Consider the following 10,287-nt stretch of genomic DNA (forward strand, 5'->3'; position numbering starts at 1 on the left):
AATCAAACGTGGAGAATGTGAAGTGATGGCCTGGAGGTAATACGTCCACCTTTGAAGCAAGAGAATCTGAGCGCACCAATTCGAATCCCGGCACAGTCGCCAGTATTTTCACCCCTCCACTACACTTTGAGTGATGGTCTGGACACTTGTCATTCATAGAAGATAAACCAAGGTCCCATGAGCAGCATGCACTTAGCACACGTAAAAGAACCGAAGCTAAAAAAAAAAAAAAAGGGGGTTGTTCCTGGTAAAATTTATCTTTAAAATCTACTTCGATAGGAAAACAAATAAAAACTGCAGCCTGGAAAAAAATACAAAAAATGGGTGGTGCTCTCAGTGTAATGACGTGCTATCCTGGGGATAACGGTCCGAATTTCACACAGAGAAATCTGCTGTGACAAAAGAGAGTAATACAACACTAGAAACAAAAAAAAAAACAAAAAAAAGAGAGAGAACAAAACAAGTCATCTCAGAGACAAAAAAACACAACAACAAAAAAAGCGGGGACTTGGCGTGGTGACCATGTGAAGCACACAAACGAGAAAAAAACAAGGTGCAGCAAGTTACCAAGGATGTGTTGCGGCTGTCCCTCGCGGTCCTCCCAGTGGGCGCAGGGCACGGCATAGGTGCTGTCCCTGGCTCTCTTCATCAGGTGCATGGTGATCACATCCCCCACCTTGTGCTCCTGCTTCTCCACCACCTTCACACTGTCAACACAGTGCACCTTCACACTGTCAACACCTTCACACTGTCAACACAGTGCACCTTCACACTGTCAACACAATCCACCACACTTTGGTTTTTATCTACAGTCTCTGTTCGTTTACACACAAACTGTGTACTGCTTGTAGTTCACAGACGCTTAGGAATTATGATGTAACACCTTGACAGTTAGGAAGTTTAGTTTTTACAATTGAAAAATCAATGTTTACCTGTCTTTTTCACGTATCCCCTTTGATCTCACTGTCTAACATCGTTTCAGCTGCTTGTAAACATACAACAATTTGAAGCCAGCCTGCACAATCCTCAGTAATTTTTCCCTTTGCTGTGCTCTGGTTCTCACCTGCGTAGATCGGACTTGCTGACGTCGTCAAAGCAGATAGGACACCTGCGGCTGTTCTTGTCATCCAGACTGAGATAGTGCAGTATGCAGGCCCAGCAGTACACATGGCCGCATTTGGTGATCTTGCCTGGATACAGATCATCACATCAACACCACATTACACATTTGGTGATCTTGGTTGAATACAATTTATCACATCAACACCACATTACACATTTGGTGATCTTGGCTGAATACAATTGATCACATCGACACCACATTACACATTTGGTGATCTTGCCTGGGTACAGATCATCACATCAACACCACAAAACATTTTTGTGATCTTGCCTGGACACATTACACATCTGGTGATCTTATCTGGACACAGTTAACACATCAACACCACATTACACATTTGGTGATCTTGCCTGGATACAGATCATCACATTAACACCATAAAACATTTTTGTGATCTTGCCTGGACAAATTACACATTTGGTGATCTTATCTGGACACAGTTAACACATCAACACCACAAAACACATTTTTGTGATCTTGCCTGGCCACAGAGTTCATCATATCAACACAACACATTTGGTGATCTTGCCTTCACCACATCAACACAACACATTTGATGATCTTGCCTGTATACTCACACAACAACACAGTACAAAGAGCCATTTCTTCTTTTCTTTCTTTCTTTTTAAGTCAACGAACTAAATGCATGGTTATGTGCTACTCAAGAATTGCGACAAAAATGAGCAGAAGCATGTATCTGAAATTTTGTGGACAGTAAGTCTGAAGTCATTTCTAACAGAAAAATGAAATTTCAAGCCCACAACAGGAAAGTAGGAAGACTGACAACATAACAAGTAGGTATAAAAACTAACCTGCGAATGGGGGCTGCAAGCAGATGGGACATGTTGTCTGTCCAAAACTGAATGTCCTCTGCAACACCAACACACTCACTGTCAGTCTCTATATTTCAGGGTTTTTTTTATCTTCTCCATTTAGAGATATTATTATTATCATCATTCTATTAAAAACAACAACAAAAAAACCCGTACATTTTACTGCCCATGCACTTTATTCTCCTTTTCAAAGTAACTTATCTGGAAGTAAAACTAACATTATTATTTCTGTTCGATGGTAATCAAACCATCATTTCTTTTTCTTTCTTTCTTTGTTTTAAACTTTCAGCAAAGGTATACATGTCAGTCCTTTCTCAGTTCTGACGTCTCAATGCTAGTTGGCAGTAAAAAGCATGCACATAGTTAATCATACATTGAATAATATTCTTAAAAAAAACCCAAAAAAACCTCTTGTATATAACAATTCCCCCACCCCCCAAAAAATGTTATATCCAAAAAAACTGCTCCTGAATCACAAGTCACCAAGTTATTTTCCACCCATTTAAATCAAAGGGAAAAAGTAACACTCGGCTTAAAATTATACGTAGTGAACTTAATTTCACCAAATGATCACAGTTATTTTATAAACAAAGGGAGTAAGATTAATCATTATTATGACCACTGAATGTGCTGCTTTGGTTTCTAAACTAACACTGACATAGTACTCATTGATAAACATACTTCAAATTCTTCACCATACAATTTACAAATGAAAAATTAACAAGATTTACACTGGGTCCTGAAGGACAAACCAGAGCATTCAGGGACACAAATACAAGCACACACGTCAACCATCAAGTGTAAATCAGACAGTACCACTTGCTCTACCAGGTCCCAGTTGACTAGAGCATCAGGGTCACAGGCCTGTACACTGTAGTCCCCACAATCCTTCACCACAAACTGACAGCTGCACACACACACAAAACAAGCAGGTCAGTCACGCTGCAAACATCAAAAGATAGTTACACACATGCCCAAGATCAACAGGTCAGTCAGAATGAAATCATCACATATACAGTTTGTTTCAAGCAGGAGGTACAGTGTACAGACTGATCCATAAACTCTGTGTCTACTGCATTGTAAAAAAACAAAAAAAAAAACAGGACAGGAGCCTAACCTTTGCATATACCCAATGCACTGACCAGGCCTTAGAAAGCATATCCTAGGTTTGTGTGAAAATTCACTCACACACAACACACAAATCTTCCACATCTTTGATGGCTGCCTTTTCCTGTTTGGTTTCTTCATATCATATCAACATGCTAAGATTAACACAGGATAGTTGCTGACATTGAACACAAACATCAAACATCCTTAACCCTTTCACCGCCAAGGTCGCATTTCGGCACCAGCTAGGTAAAGCACCCATGTCATTGAAATGCAACCAGATAATGGGCCTTTTGTGCATTAACCTAATGCTCTTAATTTTCAGTGGTAGGATTGGCCATTTTTTCTACACATCACAGGGGAATCCCCAGCTATTCTTAGACACCATATTTTCTGTGGTTCCAGCACAAGGTTAATTTGCACTCTAAACTGACTGGCGGTGAAAGGGTTAAGGTTAACAGACTAAAACATCAAGCATACTCTATACACAACCTAAAGAATAACCAGACTTACTGTCATGGAAAAAACAGATCCAAACTTCAGTACAGCTTCAACAAGCAAAACAATCCACTGCCAACAACTGAACACAAAATACAAAACAGATCATAGAAAAGTCCAAAATTTGATTTGCTAACTCAAACATGAAGTCCTGATCACAGTGTCTAAATGACTGCAAATGAATGAGTGCTGAATTCTTTTATGAACTTAACACAAATAAGATACTCAAATGCTAGTCAAAGAACAAAAGTACTCACTTGGCCTGCAAGTACTGTTCTTTTGAAAAGTTCTTTTTCCAGTACTTGGGCCGGTATGGTCGGTTGGACACGTTTTCACGGCCTGCAAATGTGAAATTCAGCAGGTGGCTGACGTCCCCTTTCCTGGGACGCCCCTGTTGAAAGGATGACCCTGTTTCAGCTTCCTCAACCTCCGCTACCTGCATCACAATGTGCACTGAAAGTGTCAATTCTATTGGAGGAAACAATATAACTGCTATTCCCAGAAGATGATGATTTTAAATACTACAGTTGTGGGAACATTTCTTCAACCTTCACCGTGATGACTGAATCAGCCATAAGTATTTTTACGGGTCTGTTAATAGGCAAGGTGGCATTTGCTTGGACAGATTTCATCAAAAGTTTCAATTTGCAAGAACAAGAAGTAATCCAATTTCACACAAATACAATGCCACCTTGGCAGAAACACTGGTCACAACTCCTTACCTATCTAAATACATGAAGTACTGACCCATGCTGAGGGCACTGACTTTTTTCATATCACCAGTCAACAAATGAGAAAAAGGAAACAACAACAAAACAAAGAAAGAAGAAAAATTCATTTCTGCATGTTCAAAAGGTTTTCAATAAAATCTGTGTATGAGTGGGCATGTCTACTGGGTGGACTACTCATTGCCATTCTTATTTCAATACATTATGTAAGTATGTGTAAAAGACTAAAAGTTTCAAAATCAAAGTTAGATGTTACTGAAGAAATGGGAGAAACACTTACCTCAAAAACTTTTTTTTACATCATTTCTAATTTTTATTTTAATACTTTTTTTTTTCTTTTGTTTAAGTTGTACATTATGTACTTTGTTTTTGTTGTTTTTTTAAGCTGAATCTTCTTCTTCTGCGTTCGTGGGCTGCAACTCCATGTTCACTTGTATATACAAAAGTGGGCTTTTACGTGTATGACCGTTTTTAACTCGCCATGGAAGCAACCATACTCCACTTTTGGGGGTGTGCATAATGGGTATGTTCTTGTTTCCATAACCCACCGAACACTGACATGGATTACAGGATCTTTAACGTGCGTGTTTGATCATCTGCTTGCATATACATTTGGAGCTTCAGGCACTAGCAGGTCTGCACATATGTTGACCTGGGAGATCATAAAAATCTCCACCCTTTACACACCAGGCACTGTCACCGTGATTTGAACCTGGGACCCTCAAATTTAAAGTCCAACAATTTAACCATTTGGCTATTGTGCCCGTCAAAAAAGTGAATAAAAACTGACCCACCATATACTAAAAAAAGTGTCTAAAACACAATAAAAGATAATCCTGCAAATGAAGAATGAATTCCATTTTATTTCAGAACACATTAATACTAGACCACTTTGAAAATCATTCAACGAGTACTAGTAATAATGCTACACGCCTATAGCAATACCGTCATTATTATTCAAGTAAAGAAGGCAGAGTCAGTTTGATCATGCACATAATCCACTTCAAATTAAATACACAGTGATACATCACAGCTTTTACACAATCTTAAAAAATATGTTATTTAAAGAAGTACATTTATACAAAAAAGAGCAACATTTCTCGTAAGTATCTAGATGCCTGATGGGATTACAAACCTCCAAACATGACAAATAGGCAAGCATGATTTCCTTGACCAATCTACAGCACAGGAAAGTCCTTTGATAATGATCACAAACACACTTCCCAACGATGATATATTCAATAATGTCTGGTGTGGCACACATTCACTGAAACACTGACTTCTGTTCAGCACCTCTCTCTTCCACACCTCTCTTGACACCAGTTCTCTAATACTAATACTGTTAACAATGACACTACTGACAGCAGTGAACAAAGACACTGCTCTCATTCTATTAACCGGATGCACAAACTGTGTCAAGAAGAGGCAAACTTTCATTCCAAAGTAGTTTGTGTCGATTGTAATGTGAAAAACTGATTGCCTTCAGTGCCACTGAATGACCTGTCAACTTGTAGCAGGGCAAGAGGAATGACTATGTTGACTGCCACTACAGGTGACCTGGCACAGGCAGAGGTGTCAGGTTGCTCCCTCTTGTGCAACAACTTGTGGTTTTAATCGGTTGGAGTTATTTCCCTTGTTAAGCCATTGCAACACCCTGCATTGTATCAGACTGATGATTACATCTGGCCTTTTATTTCATTTCATTTTATTTTTTCCCCATTTGTATTATCCCCCCTTTTGTTTCTTCTGTTTAAAATAGCCTCGCTCTTCCCCTGTGGCTGTCATCATGTTTTTGTCATGTTTCCTTGTTTCTTGTCTATGACTCAAAAGAGTTAATTGGAATAAATAAACTTAATAAACCCACTGTGTGTGTGTGTGTGTGTGTGTGTGTGTGTGTGTGTGTGTGTGTGTGTGTGTGTGTGACCACTATACATTCAAATATCAATATCCGCCTGAATGTTTAAACTTATATCATTAAAGTTCAATTTCAAAGCATTTATAAATAAAAAAAAAAAAAAAAAAAAAAAGTATCAAACTCAAAGTTTAGACCTTGCATTACAACAGTATGACCAGACAGTGTGACTTAATTAAAAATGGCTACCCACCTGACCCACATCTACCAAGATTATCATCTGACACTGGCACCCAATCCACACTGATCAATTACTTCATAGTTCAATGGTGTGATATCTCAACATGTCAGCACAGGCATGCCTACCCCAGGAGCCAAAGTCACTCGGATCAGGGACAAAGCACACTTTCAAGGAACATGAAAAGACATAAATTTCAAAACCTGACTTCACAGGAATTTTAAACAATCATTTCATTTACTAAACAGGGAAGCATGTGACAAACTGTGCAATTTAAATTTTAATCCATATTTTTCTTTTCAGGGATGTGAACTGATAATTAAAAATCTGGAACACACTGTCCACTTTACTGATTTTTAAGGGACAAACTTTTGATTGACAGGAGTGATGAGGCATGTTTGTTTGTCTGCCTATCTACAGCTGATAATAAGAGGTCAAGACAGAATTACAGGCTGACAAACCCAAAGGGATTGGTTTCAAATGTTTGAGCATGCCACTGCCACTGTGTCAGGGACTAGCATACTAAATAACAGACAACTTCAACATTTCAATTTCTCATAATGTGACAAAGTCAGAAATTGACAAATACCATTTGTCATATGCTTAACTCTAGACTACTCCCATGCAAGTCTGCTGGAATGCAAGTTGTTTTGGTTTTTTTTGTAACAACTAACAAAAAAAATAATAAACAAGTTGCACTGGTTACCGATATAGAGCAAAGAATCAAATACAAAATCGCCTCGGCCCGTCTCTGCTACCATGTCATATCTGGAACTGCACCCTGATACCTCTCCGACATCTTTCAAATCTATGTATCCTCCCATTCTCTTTTCTCTAATGCCCTCTTTTCTCTAATGGTGATGATAGAACCTTCCATGTCCCAAAATACAAAAAAGAACAGCACAGCCAAAAAACAAATATATATAAAATTGATCAGCTGACAAAAAACACATATAAACTTATACTGATTTTGAAAACAAGAGTCGTGACAGCCAACATGAAACAAGGTATCATAGAATACCCTGCCCAGAAAAATGCAAATTATCTATAACAGAAAAGATAAGCCCTTATTCAGCCCAAAGTGGCAACTTTTTTTCTCCTGAATTACTATTTCATCATTAAGTGTAATCTTAAGTAACTGGAAACATTAAATCTTAAAAATGAGTCACACAAAATAACAAATGAACAAACAAACATTAACAAGAAAAAACTCTCCCCAGCTTCTAACTTAAACAAACCTCTTCTCTTTGTCGACCACCAAAACCGCCTCTTTGTCTCGGCCTCTTGTCCAAAGCAGACCGAGTTTTCTGAGGGATCGGCTTTCGGCTGGAGAAATCAGACGGAGTCCCTCGTCCACTGCCATTGTCTCGTCTTCTGTTGTAGCGACCATGGTATCTCACAGTGCTGCTGGGATCTGGTGGAATCAAACACTGACTTTAATAACGTGACTGACTGAGAATGTTACATTCTGACAATCCTTTATATAAAACTAAAAGGTCATTGAATTTTTATATTCTGTGCAAGTGTATATGTATAATGATGAACTACTTGTTCCCCCCTGAATAATGTCAGTGCAGTTTCTGTGATGTTTGTTTTAAGAGTAGTCACTAGTCGTGCCCCATTTTCTTCAGTAAGCTATTTCATTCTTGCCAAGAATGAGGAGCTTTTGTATCAGGGCTTTGGATGTCATTAATGAGAACTTATCATGTCCTTATAGTTGGCCAGGCGGTGGTGGGGGTGGTGGGGAAGGAGTTTAAGACCGAAGCTAGGGCAGTGAACTTATTCAGTAATTGCAATGGATAACGAGTCTAGTTTTGCTGTTGACTTCCCAGCACTGATCAGTCTATCATTCTACGTTTCGAGAATGGTGCTGACACTTGTTACTATAATGACAGCTGAGGTGTTACTGCTGTGCTTGAAGTTGAACACAATATCATGAATATGTGTTTCCCATTATTCTTCTGGCTGCCTCTAGGCTCAGCTTGGTCAATTTTATTCTGTGTACAGGGGTCCCAATCTGAAGATCTGTTTTCCAGCAAGGGCACATGAGACCTTCAAGTACTTACCACTCTCCTGAGTCCTTTGGACAAAAACCGGAATTGTCACTGCAAGTATTTTTAAAACTATTCAGTCCAGTGTGGCCTTTGTGTACAGCCTCCAAGATGAAAACATGAAAAGTGTGGGGGTACCGAGAGGAAATGTTTAATCTTTTCCACTGTTTATTGCTATTACATGAGAAACCATCCCAGCTGAATCAGTGTCAGTGTGGCATATTTTTTGTATGCTATTGCAGCCATAGGCTAGTGCTCAAGAATAGTTCATATGTATGGTATAGTACAATGGAAAAAGTGAGGGGACAGATTGAGGAGGGAGTGGGGGAACATTCTGTGATTTGACTGCACACTCGATACATACTCCTTACCAGTTTTTTTAATTAATAATACTGAAATAATAAAGTACCACTTGTAAAGTAGTACACTAACAGTAACAGAACACCAAGTATAGCAGACACAAGTGTCATACAGGTATAGCATAACATAGTAATTTGGGCAGTTTGTTAAGCTTACATGCATACGTTATACGACAATACTAAGTGCTGCTAAAATGATGTTCTTCTTTCCCTTGACTACCGCCTTCATCACTGTGAAGATTCTGTAGACTGTAAGCGCAGTTTGCGTGTCTGAAACCGCCAAAGGAACACATAATCCTGTTATAAATCCTGAGTAATATTCCAGGCACAACTAAAGTTTAAAGTGTCTCTCGGCAACGGGCAAGTCTGTTTCGGGTGGCGGGGGAAATGGAAAGTAAGCGCTATCTTCTTTTACAGTTCATCAAAACTAAAACTTAAGGTTAAATTACTGCTGTGCTTTGCCTTATGTGTATATAATGTCTTCGAACGATTCTAGATGAGGGGTAACACTTTTTGTTTTGTTTTTGAGTCCTCACACCTGAACATCATGTCATTTCGACAGCTGCAAGTGCTAAGTAGAAAGGTCAAGGACAAAAAGATACCAACCGCTCTTGCGTTCAAAGGCAGCGTTTGGCTTTGCTAAATTCGACGACTGACGAGGTGCTCCTTTTTTCTCCATAACCAAGACACTGTCCTCCAACATAAACACCAAATAAAATTGCAAAAGACAGCGAAATCGCTTCTTGCTGCGAAGCAGACACACTGACACGGACTGGCGACATCATTTTCAGAAAGCCATGTTCAACGGAGAAAAAAAGATAAAAATATCAACAATATTTGTTCAGAAACAATAGTAAAGAAAACAGAAAGAAAGCTAAAACACAAGAGGTAAACACAATTGGGGATATATTCCCCTGGCGCTCTTCTGAACGCTTTTTCGACACCTCGAGCGATCTTCAGACCGCTCCTATCGCTCAAATATGGCGACAGAAGACAAAGATAGCCACAGTGCAAGTTCCCGGATGTATTTTCGAAACAAACAAATTCTTCACCGGCAAAGAACAGGCACACGGACAATGTGACTAAGATAATAAACTAAAATCATATAAAGCCCGTATTCAATGTAACGTAATTCAAACTGATTAATTGTAATTCAAGCGATCAGACAAACACATGAAACCTAGTTAAACGGAAACAAAGGAACACATAGATGAAAAAAACAAAAAACAAAACAAAACAAAACAAAAACAAAAAAACATGGTCAACATGTTGGGAAAACAACAACAATAATTGTGAAAAAAAGGAAGAAAAAAAGAAAGAAAAAAAAGGAGGGAGAATTAAGTAGAAAAGGAAAAAAGAAAACAACAACAACAACAACAAACAAAAACAAATTCATAACTGCATATATGTGTTTTTAACAGTGCAAACAGAATAAACTGTAAACAATCCAGTTAATCCTTTCACTGCCAGTCAATTTTGAGTGCAAAATTCCCTTGTG

The 10,287-nt window shown here is 38.6% G+C and overlaps 1 protein-coding gene across 1 annotated transcript in view; it reads right to left on the bottom strand.

Annotated features, from left to right (window-relative positions):
• The window catches only part of LOC143275086 (E3 ubiquitin-protein ligase RNF10-like), a 30,576-nt gene extending 20,790 nt beyond the window's left edge, over positions 1 to 9,786 (bottom strand). Inside the window, exons 1-7 of the mRNA XM_076579154.1 lie at positions 9,396 to 9,786; positions 7,618 to 7,793; positions 3,819 to 3,997; positions 2,773 to 2,863; positions 1,936 to 1,993; positions 1,064 to 1,190; positions 568 to 707 (exon numbers count right to left, since the gene is read on the bottom strand). Coding sequence (XP_076435269.1) covers positions 568 to 707; positions 1,064 to 1,190; positions 1,936 to 1,993; positions 2,773 to 2,863; positions 3,819 to 3,997; positions 7,618 to 7,793; positions 9,396 to 9,492 — 868 coding nt within the window. The 5' untranslated portion in view covers positions 9,493 to 9,786. The remainder of the gene's footprint in view (positions 1 to 567; positions 708 to 1,063; positions 1,191 to 1,935; positions 1,994 to 2,772; positions 2,864 to 3,818; positions 3,998 to 7,617; positions 7,794 to 9,395) is intronic.
• Positions 9,787 to 10,287: the final 501 nt, after the last annotated feature.

This window comes from Babylonia areolata, chromosome 29, assembly GCF_041734735.1.
Source record: "Babylonia areolata isolate BAREFJ2019XMU chromosome 29, ASM4173473v1, whole genome shotgun sequence".
In the NCBI taxonomy this organism is placed as follows: domain Eukaryota; kingdom Metazoa; phylum Mollusca; class Gastropoda; order Neogastropoda; family Buccinidae; genus Babylonia; species Babylonia areolata.